Source organism: Papio anubis, chromosome 6 (assembly GCF_008728515.1).
Source record: "Papio anubis isolate 15944 chromosome 6, Panubis1.0, whole genome shotgun sequence".
NCBI classification, from domain to species: Eukaryota; Metazoa; Chordata; class Mammalia; order Primates; family Cercopithecidae; genus Papio; species Papio anubis.
Window position 1 is genome coordinate 46,095,111 of NC_044981.1, and position 24,818 is coordinate 46,119,928.

Genomic DNA, 24,818 nt, shown 5'->3' on the forward strand with positions numbered 1-24,818 from the left:
ACAAATGACTCTATTTTATTTACACAATGAGGTAATTCAGGCACATTCAATACAGATAAAGGTAATTCAGGCACATTCAACACTGAAAAAGAAATTCTCTAAAACATATCTCTGAACAAATACAGTCATGACTATGTGTTGCATTTATTATTTTAAGTAGTACAGTTAGTGTTCTGCAAAAATATTTATGATGGCTACATTGCTATAGCCTGTTTTCAGCAAAAAGTGTAATTCTGTATCAATGATGAAATAGCACCTCAACAAAATAATGATAATGATCCCGTACTATGCACTGGTACCTCTAATTTCTTTATGAACTAAAAGTTATTTTACTCATGTGTAGGTAAACCAGAGGAAGAATTAAGGAAATTAAGCAGGATTAATTTCTCCTAGTTGTATTTTAGTAGCAATTGAAGGAGCCAGTTTTATATTCTGAAGGATGTAGACTTTGGATAAAAGCTTGAAGGTCAAGTGGAATTTGGATAGACTGAGAAGAAAGGGAACACAAATTACATATAGGGGAAAATATGTGTAAAGTGTGAAGTTGCAAGTTGAGTTTGTAATGCACAAAGAAGAGTGGAAAAGAAAAGAATTCCCAAATAACCATGTATTTAGGATTCTCTGCCTCTCTCACTGTTCCTCAGGAAGAGTTGTGTCTAAGTTATGTCTTTGAAAAGAACTAGAAACACTCTCAAATACTATATTTCCAAACTTAAACAATAGCATTAATTTTGATCAGTGTCAGAAAAAAATAAGTCCACATATGATATGTCAAAAGCAACTCTTCTGCCAGGCAGGCAAGTTTCTACAGAGCAAGATCCCGATGGCTACCATTTCCCACCATCATGAACTCTGTTCCCATGGAATGACTCTTCTTCCATCCCTCATACACTCTATGTTCATTTTTTCCTCCAAATCTTAGCTCATGTCATTTTCTTACTGAAAATATTCTCTACAGTTTTTGTTGCTTATTAAAGCCCCTTGGGGGCTCAAGTGAAGTTTTATGTTATCATTTTCATTATTAACATATCGAGTCTTAGGCTTTGCAAGGCCTGGATACTTTTAGATATAGGAAGGACAATTCTTGATATTATACACACAATCTAGTTAATTCCTCAGAAAACAGGATTATTTCCTTGCTTTAAAAATTATTGTCTAGGCCAGCTACAGTGGCTCATACTTGTAATCCCAGAACTTTGGGATGCCAAAGTGGGAGGAGCCCTTGAGCCCAGGACAGGAGTTTGAGAACAGCCTGGGCACCATAGAGAGATACCGTCTCTAATAAAAAAAAAAAAAATAATAATAATAATCATCATCATCATCATCATCATCATCTAGGCGTTGTGGCATGCAACTGTGGTCCCAGCTAGTCGGGAGGCTAAGTTGGGAGGATCACCTGAGCCTAGGAGGTCGAGGATGTAGTGAGCACTGATCACATCACTGCACTCCAGCCTGGGCAACAGAGTGAGACCCTACCTCAAAAACAATTGTCTAAAGCCAAATAAAGCAGCATTTTATTGTTTTATGTTCTTGTATTATTATTATATTTTCTGACCACTGGTTGTATCTTTTCTCTGTCCAAAATGATAGATACCCTCCCTAAGTCTAGATAACATGGTAAGCCTCTGTTATCCTATCTCAAAATGCTGGGTTTATAGTAGATGTTCAGTGAATACTTGAGTTAACACACAAGCACACATTGATTCGGCATGGGACCCTGAGGAAATCTGTTATACGAGAGCTATATCTTGATGGATGGGCAAGTTTGGGAACAGTAAGCATCTCAGCATATAATAAATAAACAGGACCCCCCATTCATAATGCGCTTTTGAATCCAATATCCTATTGCTCCTACAATAAGCCTGAGTGATGGGTAAGGAGACTGCCCATTTTACAGATGAAGTGGTTGCAGTTCAGAGAGTTTAAATAATTTTCTCAAGATCAGAGAGTGGGTATCAGAGTTGGACTCCAACCCTCCTCTTATGATTCTGAATCTAAGGTGGAGGACAGGACTGGACAGCCAGCTCGGCAGGGGGAATCTTTGGGGAGGAGAGAGTTTACCAGAAGAAGAGGCAGTCAAAGGGGAATCAGGAGTTTGAAAGGTAAAGACAAACTTTGACTTGGGGTAGGTCTTGGGATGTGGTGCAACTGGCAGCCAAAGATTTCTCCTATAGCTTTCTGACCACCTCAGGGAGAAAGATTTGGAATTAACATTAGCACATGACTGTCCTCAAATTGTGTGTAGGAGACAGTAGTTTTAGCTAACTGGCCACTGATAGGGTCACTAGCCTTCCTCTGCAAGCTGTAAATTGGCAGCTAGAAAGGGGTTAAATTCATGTCTTTTGCAAAGGTGAATAACATGGTTAGACATCTGCCGATCACTCTGTCACCACCTGTGAGGCACACAACTCTGTTCCACTTGCTGCCTGATATAACGCCCGAAATTGTTGCCGAGAGAGCTAAACAGTGACATCTACTGGTTCGATTTGAAATATGCAAGTTCAAAAGAGAAACAGCCACATTAGTATTTCTTCCCCTTTCAAAACAAATAGTAATAATCATGCCAAAGGAATGACTCTTCCAAAGGAGAAAATGAAGGTTTGGATAATCTGCCAACTGAATAATTGAGTAATGACATAATTGGATCATTGAAAAAAATGTTAACATTTTTACCAGTTATTAATTAGAGAATCATGCATGACCCTGGGGACTTGCTTTTTGTTTTAAAACAGGAGCCACGATTATGAAATGGTTCAAGCTGGCTTATTCATGTCTGTTGAGATCTCTTCTGGTCTGCTTTTCAGACTCCTCCTGGTTCGAGAACAGAATGGCGTTAAATCACACTGCCCTGCCTCAGGATGAGCGCCTGCCACATTACCTTCGAGATGGGGATCCCTTTGCTTCCAAACTTTCTTGGGAAGCGGATATAGTGGCTGGCTTTTACCTGACAATAATTGGTAAGCTTCCTTAATTCTTCTGTGCAAAGGCTGCTTTTAGAAAATTCATGGGCTGATATGTTAATTTTGTCAAAGGATTCTGGTACTTAAGTGGATAGTTTAGAGGAGGCGAAGAGCGGGTAAGGGTAGAAGATGGAATGGCATTATGGCATTCAATAAATGTTTCCTAGATATGACTCTTTATTATCATTATTACTGGGAATAAAATTCCATTGATAATCCGAGAACTCATAGCAAAATTATTTATCTTGAGATTGTATTTCATTTTGGTTACTTTGGGAGTAGATTTACTTTCTGAATACCACAATTAATCATAATGATATTTTATTTAAACAGAGTGCTTTTCTTTTATGTTTGTGATATAATCATAAGATTTTAGGTTGAGAATGGGCCTTAGAAATAATCTAGGTCAGTCTCCTGTTCTCACAACTGAGCAAACTCGATTGTGCTGTAGTAATGGTGGAAACACTGAGTTTACTTCACCTAAAAGTAAAGCTGCATCATGACAGCATAGCTAAGCCATTTTGGTGAGAGTTGAAAAATGTATTGGTGTTAAATGGAAGAAAGTCCAGGGTCAAAAGATTTTTGTGCATAATTGACGAAGGGGTGCACCTGCTTCTAGACCGCACAATCTCATTCATTCAGTAGCCACATGTGGCTTTTCCAAATTGAAAGGGACTGTAGTGTAAATACTTACCAGATACTGAAGGCTCAGTACAAGAAACAGTGATATAAGATATCTCATTAATAATTTTTAAAAATTAAATACATGTTGAACCTACAACATTTTGGGTATGTTAAGCTCAGTAAAATACATTATTGAAATTAATTTACTGTAAATTTTTAATTTATACATTAAATTTTTACTTGGTACATTTTTACTTTGTTTAATGTGGCTACCAGAAAATTTTAGTATCCATATGTGGCTCGCATTTCTGGCTTACATTGCATGTCTATTGGACAGCACTAGTCTAGACAATTAGGATTTAACCACCATACTGTTCTTAAATTTAAAATTGTTGTTTTAAATTTGGGTGACCAGTGTGAAGGTGGGTTATGTCTTTAGGTTTCTTTGCCTTTACTTTTTTCAGATGTTGGGTCAAACTTGCTCTCTTTCTCTTTTCTCTTTGTTTCTATCTTTTTCTTCCACCCTTCTTCCCTCCCTTCCTCCCTTTCTCTCTTTTTCTCCCTCTCTCATCTATTTATTACTGGCTAAGAATTTCATGTAACCTCCTGAAATTAGCAAAACTCATTAGAAAATACTTGATACCCCTCTATGGTCAGTGCTTGAGGCAAAAGGAACTCATGCGATTCAACCAAATTCTGCTGTAAAGTGATTCCCTGGATCCTTGTCTTTATTGTTGTTGGTGTTTTACTAGTTTACATTCTGTTTCTGATAAATGAGTCCCCATCTCTTTTCCACATAAATATATATTGAGCACCCACTCTTTGCCACTGTTTTAAGTTGCTGGGAATAGAGCAGCGAATAAAATGGGCAAACGTTCTGCTGGAACAGCGACTATCTTACCTCTGTAAAATCCACATTGCATTTTTATTAAACTTAAGTACTTTCAATTACCAGAAAAGGCAGAAAAATAAGCAACTTGATCAATTGAATTTAGCATAGCTCCATCACTTTCAAGGAATGAATTAAAAAGTAACATCAATAACCTGACAAATCTCTCCAGACAACACAAAATAGAGAGGCATGTCAGTCTATTCCCAATCTTTAGCAGGGAGGATTGCAGGAAAAGGCAACTGGGGTGGGGGAAAATCAGAAATTCCCACCTGACGCACATGGAGTTGGAAGGAAAATCCACAATCATATTCCAGTGGGTTTGCTGAGATGGAGCAAGAAAAACAGGTTCAAAAATAGTGCTTGGACATGGGGAGCTTCAGGAGGATCAGGGCACTGGGAGGTGCAGCCAATGGTATGTTAGAGAACAGTCATGCAGGGTGAGGAGAGGGGTCAGCTGGAGGGGTTTGGACTCACCTTAGATCCACTTCTTGGACTTGGCCGTGTGTCTGGTTTTCACTCTCCTAGAATAGGCTAGTGTAGATGTGACAAGATTCCTTTTTTTTTTTTTTTCGAGATAGAGTCTTACTCTGTCACCTAGGCTGGAGTGCAGTGGTACGATCTCAGCTCACTGTAACCCCCACCTCCCAAGTTCAAGTGATTCTCATGCCTCAGCCTCCTGAGTAGCTGGGGCTATAGGTGCGCACCGCCATGTTTGGCTAATTTTTGTATTTTTTTAATAGAGACAGGTTTTGCCATGTTGGCCAGGCTGGTCTCGAACTCCTGGCTTCAAGTGATCTGCCCCCCTCAGCTTCCCAAAATGTTGGGATTACAGGCGTGAGCTACCGCGCCTAGCCAACATGTGTGCGTCCAGATTGCTTTTAAGAGGCCAGAGTGGAATAAACATTCTTGGTGGGCTTTGTTAAATACTAGAAGTCTTAAGAGACAATTGAAATATAACAATATAAATCTAAGTTTGAAATACAGGAGACAGAAATTACAAACCCATTTTCTACCGTCCACACTTTTACTATTATCATAAATACTAAGTTTATTAATAGTTAATATATATGACATTTTTATATCCATAAATGAGATAGGATTTTATCACCTAAAAGTGTCCCTACTTGGGTCTTTGTCTTCTTAATCTGGTTGTCTTTTCACTAATATTAGGAATACATTTGCTTTCTCCTGACACTTATCTATAACATACTGCTTGTCAGAATAATTTACATGTAATGAATAGAGAGGTGACTATTTTTTGATAATGCTTTGGGCACTGGGTAAAACCTTAGGACGCAAGGTCAGTAAAGAAAATGTAAGGAAGGAAAAGTAAGAAAACAAATACTTTCAAAAGAGAGGTAGACAGATAAAAGGTGTTTCAATGAGCCTTGGGTATCAAATGAAAATGGATACTTGTTTTCACTCTTTTTGGATACAAAGTAGGTGGCATTAAGTTTATAATTTTTCAGGCCACGTTTTCTCATTTTGCTTTCCTAGCTGGTTTCCTTGAGTGAGCCCTAAGTTTCATTATAGTTGGTTTGCTCTGGAACTCCGTAATCTCTTTTACTTTTCTCTTCTTCTGCTCTATGAAAGCTAAAGAGGTTTTAATGGACCATTAGGCAGTGCTGACTCCAGGGAGTCAGAATTTCCTAAGAGCACAATGCAGTTAGCTCCTGGTGGTTTCACACCATCAGCTGAATCACACATTTCTTTCTTTGCCCCCAAAATGAATGGTGGTGGAGAAGTAGAAATTAAAACAGCAAACTCTGGGTTTCTCCTGTTAATACTCTCCTTATTCCTTACTACTAAAGGCAGCTGTACCAGATTCTCATTTATACACAGCTACACTATGAAGCAAGAATTCCTGAAGAAAATCTACTCTACATGTTAAGCTATGGAAGTAGGTGTATTCTTTTCTTAAATAAAGTCAGTAGGGATTGGGTCTTTTTGGATTTAAACTGGGTGTGTAAGAACTTTCGAACAGTTTCATTGTAATGCCAAAGGCAATTAGTCATTAATAAAAGGATATGAAAAAAGTGGGAACACACTTCTGGCATTGTTGGTAGGTTCGGTGGGTTGAGGGTCACTTTCTCTCCCCTTGGTGGGAGGGACAGTGCCCAGGTTCTCGATTGTCACCCACTTACCCTTGATGTCTAGTCCAGTAGCAGCTGAAGGCTGTCCTATCTGCCAGACACTCAGTGTCCATGTCTCCCAAAGAGGCAAAAGTCCTGGGGCTTCTCTGGGAGATGTCCATTTTCTTGAAGGGAGTTACGCCAGCCATACCTGGCCTCTGCCTCTCCTGAACACTGGCGCTCCCTTAGGAGTTCACAGTGATGCTGAAGGCACCTTCTTTGGTTGGCTTCATCTTCAGAATTTATCAAGAGCTAAGGGTTTAACCCTACTGATCAGAGGGAGGGAGTTCTATAAAGCCAATAATCTATAAAAATGGCTGAGGAAAGTGCTCCACCCCTGGGGGCCAGGACAAGAACTGACCATTGGGACTCCCACACTTTCCTGAGCCTCGCGGGGAAGTTAGCGATGCCTTTTTCTGGGTAAGTTCAGTCTTATAATCCCTGACTCCTGCCCCATTGGCCTGTCACTCACAACTCATGCTTTTTATTTCATCTTCTTAATTTAGATTTTTTTATTTAGAGTCCTCTCACTACCCTCTAAATCTATGGTGTCCATTTTTGAAGTTGAGAAGTGTTTCATATCTGAGTGAACTCTAAATCCTAGTGTTAACGATGGGAATTTTTATTTTTCCTTGTAGGGATTCTGTCTACATTTGGAAATGGATATGTCCTTTATATGTCTTCTAGACGAAAGAAGAAGCTGAGACCCGCTGAAATAATGACTATCAATTTAGCTGTCTGTGATCTGGGGATTTCAGGTAACACAACCATGCTGTTTTTTCTTTGTGGGTTTAAACTATGCCCCATTCTAAAGTACTCACTGTCTCAGACGTCACCCCCTGACATCTCTTCCCTTCATATCTCCTTCCACTCTTTGCTTCACAAATCATCTTTCAGACTTTTGTGGTAAATCAATGGGGTGCTGTCCGGTTGACAAGATGATTCATTTAATATTTATTGAGTCTTTTCTGTGTGTCAGGCATGTTAGATGCTGAAGGCACAATTTGAAATAATACATGATACCTCAGATGTCTCAAACTGTAGTGGGCTAAATGATTCAGAAACCAGAAATCAGGAGGCAAGTCCCGGGTCAATATTTTAAGCTTCTTTACACCTCTTCAACCCTTATGGAAGTCTGATTAAAATAAACATCAACAGGAATCTTGAAGGGTAAATGACAGTTGAAGACAGCTGAGAGGTGAATATAAGAAGAGGAAAGAAGTGCCCTGCTGATGATATATGTAATCATGACTTAGTGACACATCTGAAGCATAGCAAGCTTCTGGTTCAGTGGTCCTCAAACGCAACTCACAAAATATCATCTGGGGAAGTTCTGAATTAGGTGGTTGAGAATGTTACCTGGGCATCAGGATATTTAAAATGAGAATCTACAGGTATGTTAATGTGTGGCTAAAATTGAGAACCACTGGCTTCTTTTTCACTTCTCTAATAACACGGCAAGGAGGAGTTGGAATAAGATTTCTCCTTCACCATAATTCACTTTTAAAAATACAAACCATTTTAAGTAAATCATTCTTCACCTTCTTCTATACAACTTCAGAGTTGCTTAGACGGACTCTAATCTGTCCTTGAATCCCAACACCTGCTTTTATCTTCTGGTTTTTAGGTCATTAGAGTCGGGTAATCTGTTTGAACAGTATACAGCAGCTCCTCTTACCATTAGAAACTTGTTAGTAGTTTCCCATCAAAAGCCTTCTTTAAAAAATGTTTTCTGGCTGGGCACAGTGGCTTGCACCTGTAATCCCAAAGCTTTGGGAGGCTGAGTTGGGTATCAAGTTTGAGGCTAGGAGTTCAAGATCAGCCTGGGCAATGTAGTGGGACTTCACCTCTACAAAACAAATTTATCCTTGAAGTCTGGGTATTGGGTAAAACTACAGAAAACAAATGAACAAAAAATAGCTGGGACTTGATGAAGTTCAGGAGTTCAAGGCTGCAGTGAGTTATGATAGTACCACTGCACTCCAGCCTGGGTGAAAAAGCGAGACCTTAATTTAAAAAAAGAGTTTTCTGATATTTGTTTTTCTCTTCATAAATGGATTTTTCTGCCAATCTCTAAAAACAAGGCTCAATACTAATCCTCCGTGTTCTGAGTCACAGTTTAGCACATAGCAGATGTGTGCTCACTCAGAGTTTCGATGGTCTGGGTTATCTGGGAAGGCTTTACTGAGTATGGACCTGCATAAACATTATGAACCCTTATGATGAATGCACATGCACATTAAGAAGAACACGACATGCCTGGTGCTGTGAAAACAATCAGGACGAACCCCACGGGATTTGTGAGGCTGCAGAATGGCTGCCATTTTCACCCGTTGCCACGCGATGGCGGTGTCGCAACAGGAACGGTAGCTTTCCCGGCCAGCTCGCCGCGCGGGCCCCTTAGGTGCTCTACCTGGTATTGAGTTTAACATGCCTGAATGAAACCTGTCATTCCAGCCACCTCCTTCATCGGTGAATAATAGCAGGCTCATTGCTGAATTAGACTAGGCTTGAATAAAAATGTCCTTAATTGGCCTGATGCATTGAAACATGCTTTCAGCCAAGCAAGTCGGCTCTAGAATGGCACAAACCACCTCATTACTCTGCTTATGTCTTCAGAGTAATTCACCAGAAACCATTTTCTTTCATATAACAGCTTTCTCTAACCCAGATCATTTTTTCAACTTCTGAGCATCTATAATACATTTTCCCTTCCAATAAACCTTAAAACTTTGCCTGCTTTATTTTTTTCTTGCTCAGCTATATTCCATTATAAGCACCTCCTAGAGGCCAGATGTATGGCATCTATGCAACTAATACTTGTTGACTAAATATCAAGGGCTCCCAGTCGTGCATATTATATACACGTGTTATATTAGGCTAACCTCTTAGGAGAAAGTCGTGTTATATTAGGATAACCTGGGCGGGGGAGGTGTTAAAATGCCTGAACTCGCTCCAGATAAGTGACAATATTGGGAGATTTGTGGCGAGGGATGGAACCCTGGATGCTGATATTTCAAAGCAAAGCAAAACAACCCCTCCAGCAATGCTAATGCGCAACTGGGTTCCGGAAACATTCTATTAAGCGGAAGAGAGAGAGAGACATTCTAGATGACACCCCAAAGGTTAATCCAAAGCTCTACTGAAGAAGGAAGCCTGAAATCGCTTTTGCTAATCAGGATCCCAGGCATAACAGATGTAATTTTACTCCATTCTGTCACGTTCACTTGCCTTTTTGCTGCCTTTAGCACCCACCTGGCTGACACCCACCTCAAGCCTTTTAGTTTGCTGTTTCCTCTGCCTCTAATCCTTTCCCTCCAGAAGTTTGTTTGACTTCTTTCCCACCGATTTAGATATCTACCTAAATGTCACATCTCAGAGAAGTCTTCCCTAATGTCTCTACGTAAAACAACGATTTCCATCTACCTGCCTTCTCTGCTTTATTTTCCTTCGCTGTACTAATCACTACCTATCGTTCTGTCATACCACATCTTATATTACAAATTTAGGTTTTTTTGAGTGTGTCTGCTTTTCCTGTTAGAAAATAAACTTGTCAGTCTTGATGTCCACTTTGTCCTCTAGCACCTTGCTCTGTGTTTCTTAAACACTAGGCATTGAAAAATTAGTTGTTGAACGGGAAAAAAACCCACAAACCCAAATAGTTACTTTACACTCCATTTCCTTGTGGACTTACTGGAATTAGGAGGCTCTCATATGAGGGCACCCAGTCTCGCAAGCTGAAAGGTGGCACTAGCCGTCTAGACAACTAGAGGAGATGTGTGTCCAGCTTGCAGAAGGCACTCGGTACATATGTGTTGATTGACTGAACTAACAGGAACTCCTGAAAACTTTTGTATACCATAGAGTAATACACCTGGGAGGGCTGGGCGCTAGCACCTGGAGGCTGTGAATATCAGTTACTTAGCTTTCCTAAAGCATTGAGGTTAGGGAACCTTCTTTTGTGATGTAGTTCAGTTAGAGGTTTGAAGAGCTTCCTCAGCACATTTTATTTTTTTTTATTTGGGGGACCGAATACAATAACTGAATAGGGAGGGCTACAGGGTATTATGTAAAAGTAGAAGAATGCTTTCTAGAAAGTTAAAAAAAAAAAAAAAAAAAAAAAAAAAAATTCTAATGGAGGCCCGAGGAATAAATAGTTTAAATCTTAGAAATCTGGATCTGGTTGTAAACAGCTTGGACCTCATATTTACTGAAATAGCTATACCATATTTGAATAAGACATAACAGAAGAAGAAAGAAAGAAAGAACTGAAACAGAAGGAAATGTGGAAATCTGGTTCTAACCTCAACAAAAAGGATTTTTAAATACAATTTCTAAACAATTTTTTTAAAACAGTGAATTTTTTTCTTTGAAAAAGATGACTTAGAAGCTGAATATATAAAACGGGTGAAAAAATTATCTTTCCTGATTGACAGAAGGTGGAGCATGGAGCCTTGGCTGCTTAATATTTCTTTCCCTAAATGACCTACCTACTTCCCCTTCAGGGTACTCTCCACTCTCTCTCTTTCTCCCTCTCTCACTCTCTTGTAGAAGAACTCCATGAATCCTCTGGGGTCTAGGCAGGAATACACATGAAAATTGCTGGGCTATATAATTATTCTCCCTACTTCACCTCCCCGCATCCTATTGCTTCCCTGTGAATATTCAACTTTCTGGGGTTTCTTAAGCACTCTTTATTCATTGATAATAACTAGGAAATAGCAAAAGACTAAATATGTTCTATTTTTTAAATAAAAGAACAAATTCACATTTCAGAGAAAGTTGTCCACATCATTCTTTAAAATGTGTCTGGAACTCACACCTTCTTTCTCCAGTGCTCTTTAGAATCTTTATTCTCCAGAGTGCTGTTAAACCTCCCCCTTTTCTATATTCACAGCAGTTAGTTCCCTGCTTCTCTAATTAAGGCTTTCTCTGATAGAGAACCTCTCTCTTTCCTCTCCCAAACCCCATTCACAGACACTTAACTCCTAAAGTACAAAGTTATCTTGGGGTGTTAGAAACCATATTCCTGCTAGAAGGATGCAGCTGCCAAAAGAAAACAGAAACGAAATTCCCCTTTGCATTATAAGGAATCTCATGCTTTGTACTGGTTCTAAAATATCCCACTTGGAGGAAGATGAGGTGGATGTAAATCACCATTTTGCATATTTTTTTGTCTTTCTCCTCTTTTTCTTCATTTTCTCTTTCTCCATCTCTTCTTTCCTCTATTCATTGAGACAATTTTCTGGGAGTTTTATTATTAAGAAAAGTTGCATTGGTCCCAGGAACGTAAGTATGTTTCAAAAACAAATCTATTAGTAACCAGCATTAACCGATTCAATGAGAAAAAAAGTTATGATCACCTCAGTAGATGCAGAAAAAGCATTTAATAAAACTTAACGTCTATTTCTGGTAAAAAGAAAAAATCGGAACAGACTAGTGTGAGAAAGAACTTCTGTAGAATAGACAAGTTGTGCTTGAAGAGGGTATTTTCTCTCAGAGGTTTTATATGTTGCCCCTTTCTCTATGCCTTTCGAATGAAGGACTGCAATAAAATGTTAAAAGTGACAAGATCGTTGTCCCTGGCTACTAGTATCATGTCTGTAACTCCTGAAACCAGGTCTCTTTGAGACAGTTTTTTCAAAAGTAATACTTACTTAAACGTTTTCCTTCTATATCCTTTCACTGTCTTTGGCTATTGGGATGACTGAAAGTCCTCTCTGGGTAGCTCCAAACTGAGTTTATTCATAGATAACTGCTGGACTTTTATTAATCTAGGAACGGGTGTGTGTGTGTGTGTTCACATGCGTCCTGTGCTTTAGGGGAGGAGGTTCAGGTGAGTTGAGGTAGGCGGGGAAATAGTAACCAGAGGAACCTCTGTTGACAAGTCACCTGGTGCTCTAGTTGTAGGCAAGCCGTTCACCATCATCTCTTGCTTCTGCCACCGCTGGGTGTTTGGCTGGATTGGCTGCCGCTGGTATGGATGGGCTGGATTTTTCTTTGGCTGTGGAAGCCTTATCACCATGACTGCTGTCAGCCTGGATCGATATTTGAAAATCTGCTATTTATCTTATGGTAAGTTGGCAGGTTTCTCATTCCCTGACAGTTAAAGCTAGGTGGATTGAGTGTTAGAACTGTACATGTTTTATGCAGGTAATAAACAAAGATTATGAACAACCTCAGAGATCAAGAATATTTCTATTTATAGCCTATCATCTTGTTCTGACATGTTTAAGGATTTTAACCGATGTCAAAGTAGACTTCTTTTAATACGTATTTTATAGTAATGTCTGGTGTTTTGTTACAATGCTTTAAAAAAGTATCATTTTCTCGTAGAGTGTGTAAGCTTCTATCATGTTTTCCATGCAAACAAAAGAAATAAAGTGCATCGAAAGGGTGTTAAGTCCAAGATGTTTAGCTCATTCCCCACCTAGTAAGTGTAATTGTAAGAAAAGCTGTTTAAGATTCTCCCTTAGGACTCACGCTCCCTGTAATTTCAGAGATAAGGAATTCCAGAAAGTTCACCTCCAAGTTAGAGTCATGTAGCTGTTTCTGCATGCAAGGACACACATGTAGAAATATCCCTCAACACATTTTTTTTTGTGGCGTTGGTTGGTAGAAAGATGAGTGATTACAAGAATTGGTGAATCAGCAGAATATAAGTTTCCAGGGCCTAAATATATGTTTTTTAATGATTAGACCATTCTACAGGTTAAAAATAATTTCTAACGCTTTTGTTTCTTGGAGCTCTCGGAATTTATTAAACCTGAGAGAACTGCATTTGGGCCTTTAAGTTTAATATTGAGAACCAGGCACAAACCAAGGAATAGTACAGGCTTCCTCTGGATAAAGCTGCTTTGATTGTCAATCTGTCGATTAGAGTGGTTGTGACGGGCGACAGACTGTGGTGTCAGAGCAGGGCCTGGAGACTGAGATGGGAAAAATCAAGTTGACCCGACACTGTCAATGTGGTAGAATTTCCCTTTATATTGTTATAGATTACATTCCCCAAACTCCAAAGAATCCCTTCTTGGGTGGGTGGGAGGTGGGAGCTTGTGAGCCATCCTCTTCATCATCCAGCACTACTTTTTTTTTTTTTTTTTTTAAATTTACATCTCCTTTTTTAAACATTTAAAACTTCCAATAGAAATAGCTTGAATCAAAATTTCCAGTAGGATATAAAATATACAACTATACATATTCTGTGTGACGTCAACCTCTAATTCTTTCTATAGACTTATTTTTGCTCATACCAAAGAGATTTTAGATTTAACTGTCAATTTTATAGATAAGAAGGCAAAATAGTTAAACTTCCTGAGAGTGTTTGAGGAATACTAAACCCTGATACCTCTGTTTTTAAATATTTTCTTGAGTTTAGGCTTTGTCAATTAAAGAGATGATGCCGCCCACTCCCAGGATCATTGCAGGCCGTAACTCCATATGTGGGAACTGTGTATGTTTTCCAGCTTCTTCTAAGGTTGAACCTCAGTAGTGTGGTTTCATCATTTAATCTGATGCACTATTAAACCCTCCACACAGCGTCCCAGAATGTTGGAATTAGAAGGTCGCTTGGGGACGTGTAGACTTTTCTCCCATGTAACGTGGTAAACTGTTTTAAGGCATCCCTGAGAGACGACCACTTGGCCTCTTCTCGAATAATTCCAGTGACCAGTGACGGGGAGCTTACTACTGCACAAGGCAGCCCATTCTCTGATTGGTCTGCTCTCATTGTTACAATGTTATTCCTTATATTAAGACAAAACTGCCTCCCAGTAACCTCCACCCATTGGTCCTAGTTCTGACTTCTGGAGCAACACAGAACCAATCTACTAATCTACTCCCTCCTGTACTTGACAGCCTTTCACCATACTGGAATGTAAGTATAAAACACCTCACAAGTAACCCTAACCATAAATGCTTATACGTATGCCTATGCACATTCCCATGAATATATGTGATTACCTGTGCCAATGTTTCATTGGTTTTAGTGGAGAAGCAAGAGCTGAGTTATAATGTGGCTACATGATTGCTACCCCTATCTGGTTGGGCATGAAATTTGCATTTCATGACACAAAATGCCACATATTTGAAAAAAAATGGAGACAACAGAATATAGAAACAATGTGTTATATTTCTTGTTAGCGCTAAATGAGATATACTTACACAGGAGTAAAACTTTCACGTTAATGTAGCACCTTCTAGTCTGCAAAGCAGGCCCCTTACATTATTTTATTTAACCCATATGCAACATAGTCTTGCATGCACAAGGTCAGTCAAAGACTAGACACAGAAGAATTAGACCTTACTGACTTTCCAAACCCCACATTGCACTAAGCAGAGGCAGGCTCTCAGTCTATATTGAAGTAAGCATTTAGCTTTTATTGAATATATTTTGATATTTCTTCTCTGCTGACACAAAACCTAGGCAGTAAAGAGTCACTTTCCCGGCCCTCTTCGTTTGAGGTGATGAGTGAGGTGTGAAGGTAATTTCTTGTGGAGGCTGCTGCACTTAATCAGGCCGATCTGTCTTTGGTGGTTGTGTTGAACTCTGAAAATGATCACTAGTGCTTTACAGCTTTTCTTAGATGACTGCACTATTTCCTCCGCTTGGAATTCTCTTTTGGTTAACAGAAACTAGTGCTGAAAAACGGAGCTCATTTTTTGTCTTCCTGAAAATATCTTCACAGAATTACTTTGCAGAACATGATGCAACCTACCTAGATTCTCTGCCTCTCCCGCTGTGGCTGTGTGAGTGCGATTGTTGTGTGAATGATGTTTGAAGATTCCAAACCTGCTCCACAAATTACTAAACACAGTCAAGCACTTTAATCTCAAACCATTTGTGTAATGATCACGAGCCACCAAGCCCCTTCCACAAGTTCTTAGGAAGCCAGATGAGACTAGCAACACAAAAGCTGTTAGGAGGAAGGGCATTTTAAAGACACAAGCCATGTTCTGTGATTCCTCACCTCCCAGAAGGATTTTCCCTGGATGATCCACTAACACACCCTTTCCGAGATGTTTTCTCAAGGGCCTCCATTGTCTTCAGCATCCTCTCATCTCTTTCCTGTCCCTTTTCCCAGCTGTTGTCACTTCTCCCTCCCAAAGCTCCCAGATGCCTAGAGAAAACCTTCCAATTGTGTTCTCCTGGAGAAAGGCCCAAGCTCTGGAACTTTTTTCCGTTTACTCCACTCTCCCTCAGGCTTCAGTTATCTGCCCAGGTCTCCCAGAAATCAATGGAATAAATCTTTGGAGGTGGAATTTGACATATCGAGGGGAGGTATCTGGGTGTAGGGCAGATTACATCCGGGTAATGCTTTTCTTCCGCCTCCAGGGGTTTGGCTGAAAAGAAAGCACGCCTACATCTGCCTGGCAGCCATCTGGGCCTATGCTTCCTTCTGGACCACCATGCCCTTGGTAGGTCTGGGGGACTACGCACCTGAGCCCTTCGGAACCTCGTGCACCCTGGACTGGTGGCTGGCCCAGGCCTCGGTAGGGGGCCAGGTTTTCATCCTGAACATCCTCTTCTTCTGCCTCTTGCTCCCAACGGCTGTGATCGTGTTCTCCTACGTAAAGATCATTGCCAAGGTTAAGTCCTCTTCCAAAGAAGTAGCTCATTTCGACAGTCGGATCCACAGCAGTCATGTTCTGGAAATGAAACTGACAAAGGTAACTGCACTAATATTTTACACACGTGTTTTCTGACCACTTACAACTTCATAGGGTAAAAAGGGTAGGGAACAGGCCGGGCGCGGTGGCTCACGCCTGTAATCCCAGCACTTTGGGAGGCCGAGGCTGGCGGATCACGAGGTCAGGCGATCGAGACCATCCTGGCTAACACGGTGAAACCCCGTCTCTACTAAAAATACAAAAAACTAGCTGGGTGAGGGGGCGGGCGCCTGTAGTCCCAGCTACTCGGGAGGCTGAGGCAGGAGAATGGCGTGAACCCAGGAGGCGGAGCTTGTAGTGAGCCGAGATCGTGCCACTCACTCCAGCCTGGGCGACAGAGCGAGACTCCGTCTCAAAGAAAAGAAAAAAAAAAGAAAAAAAAATGGATAGGGAACGTTGGAGACTGAGAGAACTTAGAATCTCTATTCTTTACATAATTCTGAACTTTGTTGATGATTGGCTAAGCCTTTCTTTGTGGTATCTCTCTCCTCTTTCTGTCTCTATTTCCCCACTTCTCTCTTCTCTCTCTCTCTCTCTCTCTCATACACACACACACACACACACACACACATTTTTAATATCTACCAAATTTGTATAACCCATCCATTGAGGGCTTATCTTCTCTACTAAATAGGGTACTCTGGATTCATATTCATTATTTCAGTAATAAGGATAACTTTTATGAGTCATATAATGCCTCACAGTATTTACTGTGTTGCATGGGCTTTGGGACATCATTAGGGACATTCTACCACCTGAATTATTTATAGTGTAAGAGTTTACCACATGTGCTTTACCATGGGAAGCTTTTGTTAAGAACACGAGCGGTTTCTGCAGGCTTGAGTACCTTGGTAAATGATAGTTTCAGAGGCGGCAGTTCTTTAGATATTGTGGAGTAAGGAAAAGAACAAGACTAGAGTTTAATCCCATCACCAGTACCTGCCAGGTTTGTGACCTAGAGCTAGATATTTAGCTTTCTTGAATCTCTATTTCCTCACTTCTGTAACAGGAATAGTGATATCTGTCTCATTGGGTTATGGTGGGAATTCAAAGAGATAAAGCATATTATTCTGTCATCTGGTGCATAGAAGGTGTGAAAGCAACCGTGGTTTCTCCTTTTTCCTTATGACTGTTAGGTATTACTGGTAAAGTCTAAAGCAGTGGTCCTCACATGTTCATGATTTTTTGCCCCTGTACTGAAAAAATATTTTCCAACACATGCCCTCAATATTAAATGACATACAGGTAATACCATCAAGCTTTGTATTAATTATTAACACCCTCTTATTTAACCCCCACATTTTTGTCTTCTATTTTAAAGATAAAAATAAAGGTAGATTGAAGTTATAATTACTTCTTCCTGTATCTCAATCAATGATGTTGATTGCTGTCCTACCTTCAAGTGTTCTCACGTTCACTTTGGAGACCACTGGTCTCAGGGACCCAGAGAAACACAGTTCCCTCCAGATAAGAGATGGCTTTTTAGTAAGTCAGAGCCTTGGTTCTAGTAATATGCCTCTCTCCAAATTGCAGAATTTTTGGAGTTATGCAAAGATCTCTTGGTTGCATATTGCATTAGTCTGCTCTCACACTGCTAATAAAGATGTACCTAAGATGGGGTAATTTATAAAGGAAAGAGGTTTAATTGACTCACAGTTCCACATGGCTGGGGAGGCCTAGCAAACATGGCAGAAGGCAAATGAAGAGCAAAGTCATGTCTTACACGGTGGCAGACAAGAGAGCATGTGCAGGGGAACTCCCTTTTATAGAACCATCAGATCTTGTGAGACTTATTCACCATCATGAGAACAGTATGGGAAAGTCCTGCCCCTATGATTCAATTACCTCTCACTAGGTCCCTCCCATGACACATGAGAATTATGGGAGCTACAATTCAAGATGAGATTTGGGTGGGAGGACAGCCAAACCATATTACATATTGTGAGCTAGATTCCTGATGGCTCCAGTTGACTGTTATGCTCAAAGTCTATGTGCCGAGTAGAGGAAGCTTTGAGGGACGTTTTCATCACTCTAAATCTGTACTGATAGCTTAATAATAGAACAGTTCTTGGACAAAAATGCAGATTCAGGAAGCATGATCTTCTTCTGTCTTATAATTGGCTATAAAGTAGGAAAATATTTTCACAAAATGAAGCATTATGAGTTAGGTTCTTCATTTCTGGCTCTCCCTTTAGCTCTTATCTGCAACTTTCAAAAAAGAAATTTAAATAAATCAATCCCAGTTAAAGTTGAATTAGGTTTAATGCAAATCCTACTTTGTATCAGGTACTATTTTGGAAACTGGGCAATTGTACCAATGATGAAAATTTTGCTTTTCAATAGTTTGTGGAAGTGTGCCCAGGAAACGATGTGTGGACATTCATCACACTGGTATGTGACATTGAAGTTTACTTTGTTGCCCTGTAGTTTGATGTAGCATACAGTTGCTGCATTGTCTGAGAATGTGCTTTCTTTTTGCCATCCCACTCACCTCTCTGTTTGCCATCCACTATTATGTCATTGGCCTTGACACTTTGTTGACCTTGCTCAATAAATCATCTCTCCTGTCAGTTGAACTGCTCAACTTGACCCTCTCACATTCTAGCATCTTGTTTTCTTGTGTATTCTTGAGGAGTGAGCAGTTTGTCTAGTCAATGCTTCTGGAACTCATTCTACATATGAGGTATAGCTCAGCATATACATTTAATTTGATTTGTTATTATTCTGCTTGACTTGGACTGGGTAGATAAAATAGGCTCGCCGTAGACCAGGTTAAACGAAATGTTAAACAAAGTGTAGGAATACATATGTGTAATTTTGTTATATATATATGTATATTCTTTTAATTTATATACTAAGTGATATTATAGCACATAATAGGTAATACTATATTAAGAATGTGTCTATATTTTGTTTATATAAACCTGTATTAAAATAACCTAAATACAAAACATCTCTAATTATTAATATTTGTGCAGAAAATTTAAGCTAAAATTCAACCCATATTGAAAAATGAACCTAGTCAATGTTTAGACCAGTCAGTGCTTCTAGAACTCATTATACATATGAGTCAATGTTTTTGGAACTCATTATACATATGAGGTATAGCTCAGCACATATGCCATTTAATTTGATTTATTGTGTTATTCTGCTTGACTTGGACTGGGTAGATCAAATAGTTAGGCTCACTCTAGACAAGGTTAACCAAAGAAATGTTAAATGAAGTGTAGAAATACATATGCATAATTTTGTTATGTATATATGTATATTCTTTAAATTTATATACTTAATGACATATCACATAATATGTAATATATTAATAATGTGTCTATATTTCATTTATTTATGTACACATTATATAAACCTATCTTAAAATAACATAAACACAAAATGTTTCTAATTATTAATATTTGTACACAAAATGTAAGACAAAATTTAACCCATATTGAGAAACAAACATAACTACTGTAACATCTTCTGTGCTAAATTTAAACTATTTTTAACTACTACTCAATTTTGACCTTGATTTTTCCTACTGAGTAAAAAAAATAAGTAGAAACCACCTTATACTGGACCCTTCCATAGCCTTAGCAACCTTTTTGTTCATTTAGCTACTGCTCAGGATTGTCAATTTGCTTGCTCACTTGGTGCTTCTGATCTTCAGAACAGCCTGTTCTAAAAGCTGATTACTTAAAGGTTACCTTCCGGGATTCTGAGATCAAAATCACTTACTTTTCTGTGTACTCTAATTATTTCTAGCTGGGTTATTACTGGGGCCAGTATTCTGAGGGTCTGATCTCGTGAAGCTAAAAGTTGGCATTCTCTCTGCAAGCCTTTCTCTACTTTGTAGCTTTCTTCTAATTAATTTTAAAAATCAATGGTTTTGCTAGACTTTTGTAGCAGCCTGAAATTTCACAGGCTACAAACAGTGGTGTGATATATATATATATATATATATACACACACACACACACACACAGCTAGATATAGATATGATTATCTTTATATTTCGATGACTCAGCATAATCTCATTTCTATGCCTGCATTTGACCTTGTAAAACTGATTTCTTATTGGACAATCAATATAAATTCTGTCAAATCAGTAATTTCTCTCCTCTTCCCAGGATTACCTAAAAGTTTCAGGAAGGTTTTCACAATGTCGGTGCTAATGGGTAGGTGACTCCTGGTCTGGGTGTTGTCATTCATTGATTCTGACATTGCTGTGATATTTAGGGTTCCTTGTGGTCTTAGTTACAGTTTTCATGGGTCACTTTGCATCTTCGTTGTTCCAACTATAAGGCATCTTTAGGCTCATCAGCACTGTAAGCTACTTCCCCACCCTTCCGCTGAAACCCCTCAGGTGCGTCTTGGGTCTTGGCTGGGACCTTGGGAAGTGAGACACATGTTTTCTGCTTTCACATCCCTGAGAATTCTGTTGTTCTTCCATCCCCATCCCCGACCCTTGGCTATTGTTCTTCCAGCCCCAATCCCAGCCCTTGGTGTTCAGCTCAGTGGGTTAGGTTCAGGACACCTTCTCCGGGTTGGTTACCAACTCCTCTGATGTCCCCACTTGCGTTTGGGGTGTAGGCCCTGTACCTATTTGGGAGTGGAAAAACTGGCTCTTATTTCCATGTACATCCTCTAAATTTTTCACACAGTAATCTTAATGCCCTGAGTCCTTTAAGCCTCTGATTGTGGATACTTAAAGTCACTTTTTTTCCCTACACTCAAAACCCTTTTTCTCAATTATTTTTTCTCCTGTGAGTTTCAAATTTCTATTTTAAAACTCAGAAGCTGAGAAATGAAGGTTTTACTTCTTTGGGTACTTTTGCTTATAAAAATCTTCACACAATGCAGTGAACACTCTTGCTGCTGATTAAATAAGGGGAATGGTAGAGTCACTGCCTGAGGGGTTCTTCCTACCTGCTGCACAAAGAAAGACCACGGCATTGCAATAAAGAGTTTAATAGACATTAGGCCAGTCATGCCAGATGGGAAATGGAGTTAGTACCCAAATCAATCTTATCCAAAGCTTGTAAGTGAGGGGTATCTCAAAGGCTGTTTGGGTGAAGGGGTGGAGATTGCTCTGCAATGGGTGCTTGTTGCTGACTGGTTGGGTTGGGGATGAAATTATAGGGGGTCAAAGCTGTCCTCTTGAGCTGAGTCTGCCCAGGTGGGGCCACAGGAACCTTGGGGTCCAGGCATAGCTATGAGTGTCAGACATGCAAAAAACCTGAAAAGATATCTCAAAAGGCCATAGGTTCTACAATAGTGATGTTATTTGCAGGAATAATTGGGGAAGTTGCATATCTTATAACCTCCAGAATAAGGGCTGACAATCATTTATGTCTGCACTTTAGCAGAACTCAGTCTCCTCTCATTTCCACCAGTTTGATAGTCTCCCATTAGCTTTTCAAAAGTGCTTGAGTTTGGGGAAAGGCCTGTTATCATTTAAACTTGAGCCTAAATGTCCCTCAAAGTCAACCTGGCCCCAATCCCAGGAATAATTAAGGGAAAGTCAAGATGGGGGTGTTAGAACAGCTCAGTTCACTGTTACAATTTTTCTTACTGATAAAATTTTTGCAAAGACAGTTTCAGTACAATGACAGGAAGACAATCCCAGAAGCATGAATTAGTTTTTCCAAATATTATTATGCCATACGTGTTGGTACTTCATAGTAATTCATTTAACACACATCCATCATTTACAATGTTACAGGTCTACAGTTATTATACAGATCCCCTGGGCACCTGAATTTCTCTTAGTGCCCCTTATTTATACCAGGAAGCCCTCCTGATTCTCCCTGGCTGGTTAAAGTCCACCTGCTATGTATGAGCCATCAGAGCAGTTGGCACGTTATCTTTGGTGACACTGGTCATATTTTACTGAATCACATGTTTATAGCTCTCTTTTGTAAGATAGTAAGTGAGGCAAAGGAAAGTGCTGGGGTTCCTGTTTGCCACTGGACCCTATAGCCTGGCACCTGCTAGCTGTTTAATCAGGATCACTTGAATAAATACATAATTGAATAAACGAAGTTAATCTAATTACCTTGATGAATGTTAAGAGGTCCCTTGAACCCTGGCTTGAGTGCCTCTGTTTCTTTTATACCTGACAGGGCATTTTTCTTCACTGTGCTCTTTTACATTGACTGTGAAATCCTTCTAAAACTCTTAAAGCTCCATTTCCCTTAAACGACTCCTCCCTTTTATAGCTCCTCAAATGCTATTTATCATTGAAGGGTCAGATTCAGAAGACCCCCTGTGTGGACTCTAAGGCAGTTTGTGGGAAAGTTGAACTATATTGCTTTAAAGAAAACCCAAACCAATTAATTAATTACATCCCTCTGTTCTTAGCTTAAATGTCACTTCCCAGAGAAGCATTTCCAAAAGCTGAATTCAGATCCTCCTATTAAAATGTTTCATTGCAGCCTTTACATTGTCTTCTTGGCACATGTCACAATTTTTAATTAATTTACAATTTCATACTTATTTGGGGATTATTCCTTCATTTCCTTTTTTCTTTTTTTCCTTTGTTACCACTACTTGATGAGCCCTGAGTGGATAACAGCCATGTTTTTTTGTTCTCTTTGTGTCCCCAGGACCTAATACAATGACCTGAAGGAAGGAAGGATTAGTTCAGAGCAATATAATCATGAAAAAGGTTTAAACTAGGGGTCAATCCCAATTTTGCCACTAGCTCCTTGAGAGGTGTTACATAGTCAATGTGTGTTTTTTGTTTTGTCTGCCAGAGGCTGAAAGACTTCTGTATCTGAGGAATTTCCAACATGTTGTTCCTTGCTTAGAGTGGGAGGAGAAGCATTGTGCCTCTTAATTTAAAAGATGCTGAAAAGATCAGCCACTCATTTCCCAGAATTCCCCTATAGCTATGGACTTGGGCACCAGCCCTCAATGTGTCCCAGGAAGTAATGATATGGCCTCTAGGGGCAGGGAATTCTTTCCTGAGGCCATGGCCACAGCAGCAGTGGTTTCTGCATCAGAACCAGTTCTGTCACAGCTTTGGGTAGCATTCTCTCTGCTTGATCTCAGTAGAAACTGCAGTTTCCCAGTGTTACTTTATGTTAACCAGTATCATTTAAATAAATGTATTTTCTGCCTCACTCACCCATAGTCAATTTCTGTTGCTTGCAACTCAGCGTCTTGATGAACTAAACCTAGAGCAAATCATTTAATCTTCCTGGGCCTTAGTTTTCTCATCTGTGAAAGAAAGTAGAGAAAGAGAATGAAATGATATCTCAGTTACCTTCTAAACTCCATGTGTCTATGAAAATGACTAGATTTGTTCAATTGTTTAAAGGTCTTTGGCAATAGCTATTGTTACTAAAACCACATGGCCTTCCAACCTGAGTATTTGTTCCTCTCCAAGACGCATATCCTCACTTCAAGGGTTTTGGGCCATCTATAACCAATAGTGAAGTCTCTCCTGTTTTGTTGAACCAGATACTTGTAAGTTATTTTCTGTTCTTTAAGTCAGCCACTGCCTAGTCAGGAAATATTGTGTTCAGTTTTGGACCAAAACCCCAAAACACAGATGCATAGAGTGACATGACCTAATTTGCCGCCTCTCTTTTCAGTTGCAGTTTTTGCTTGTTTATAGAGTAGTGGTATTTTAAGATTCGAGAAAATTGCAATTGGGAAGTGTGAAATTCTTGTTTTTCTTTTCTTGATTTTTTTGAAGTATGAATTCATGTTTATTGCTTAGATCACAACCAGGATTCACAGATGGAATGTACACCAAAGATGTCAGAAATTTTTTCTTTACAAGTTTATGGAGGAAGGTTTAGGATGGTTGATCTTCATTATCATTCTGTGGATAAAATAGAAAGAAGGAAGAAATTCCAACTAGACACACTCAAAGCTGTCAAATTACTTAATTTCTTAAAAGGTAATGTGAAAGCTAAGTAAGTGTCACCACTCTTATTTGTGTGTGTTTGAGAAGGAACCAAAGAAGGTAGGTCACAGTTGTCAAGATCCCTCCCTTCCTGCTTGTCACTGGTAGAGTCACTCAGTGACAGGTGGCTCTTATACAGGGAAGGTAGTAGTCCCATAATGGGAATTACTGTCTTTTAATATTATTTTCTTACTGGTTGGAATCAAATCCATATACTTGCTAGCTAGACCCAAGCTAGAAAAACAAAATCTTGTCACCCGCATGCTCCCGTCAATTGCGCTGTCTCCTGAAGCAGACAGGATGCACATTCTTCCTGTTCCCTAATGCATAGAGGTGATCTCTCCTGGGAACATTATCTCACTCTAGCCACTGAAATATCTTTGCTATCCGCAGTCTAATTGGTTCTGTAATGCAATTCAATCTTGTTATTGACGGGGAACTTATTTCATCTCTTTGGCCCTCTTTTTCAACCTTACTTTCACATCAATTCTATATCTTCCTCTCATCTATTTTATTATTCCAGGTAGTATGCAGCTTCAAGTGTTAGCTGAAGTCTTATTTGCATCTGATCAAAGGAGCCTGGAGAGAGGAGCTGGGCACCACCTCTGAAATAGTTGTTCCTAGAAAAT

The 24,818-nt window shown here is 39.5% G+C and overlaps 1 protein-coding gene across 1 annotated transcript in view; it reads left to right on the forward strand.

Annotated features, from left to right (window-relative positions):
• The first annotated feature begins 2,827 nt into the window (after positions 1 to 2,827).
• OPN5 (opsin 5) overlaps positions 2,828 to 24,818 on the forward strand; it is a 31,995-nt gene continuing 10,004 nt past the window's right edge. The window contains exons 1-4 of the mRNA XM_031667603.1: positions 2,828 to 2,957; positions 7,247 to 7,366; positions 12,519 to 12,683; positions 15,943 to 16,277. Coding sequence (XP_031523463.1) covers positions 2,828 to 2,957; positions 7,247 to 7,366; positions 12,519 to 12,683; positions 15,943 to 16,277 — 750 coding nt within the window. The remainder of the gene's footprint in view (positions 2,958 to 7,246; positions 7,367 to 12,518; positions 12,684 to 15,942; positions 16,278 to 24,818) is intronic.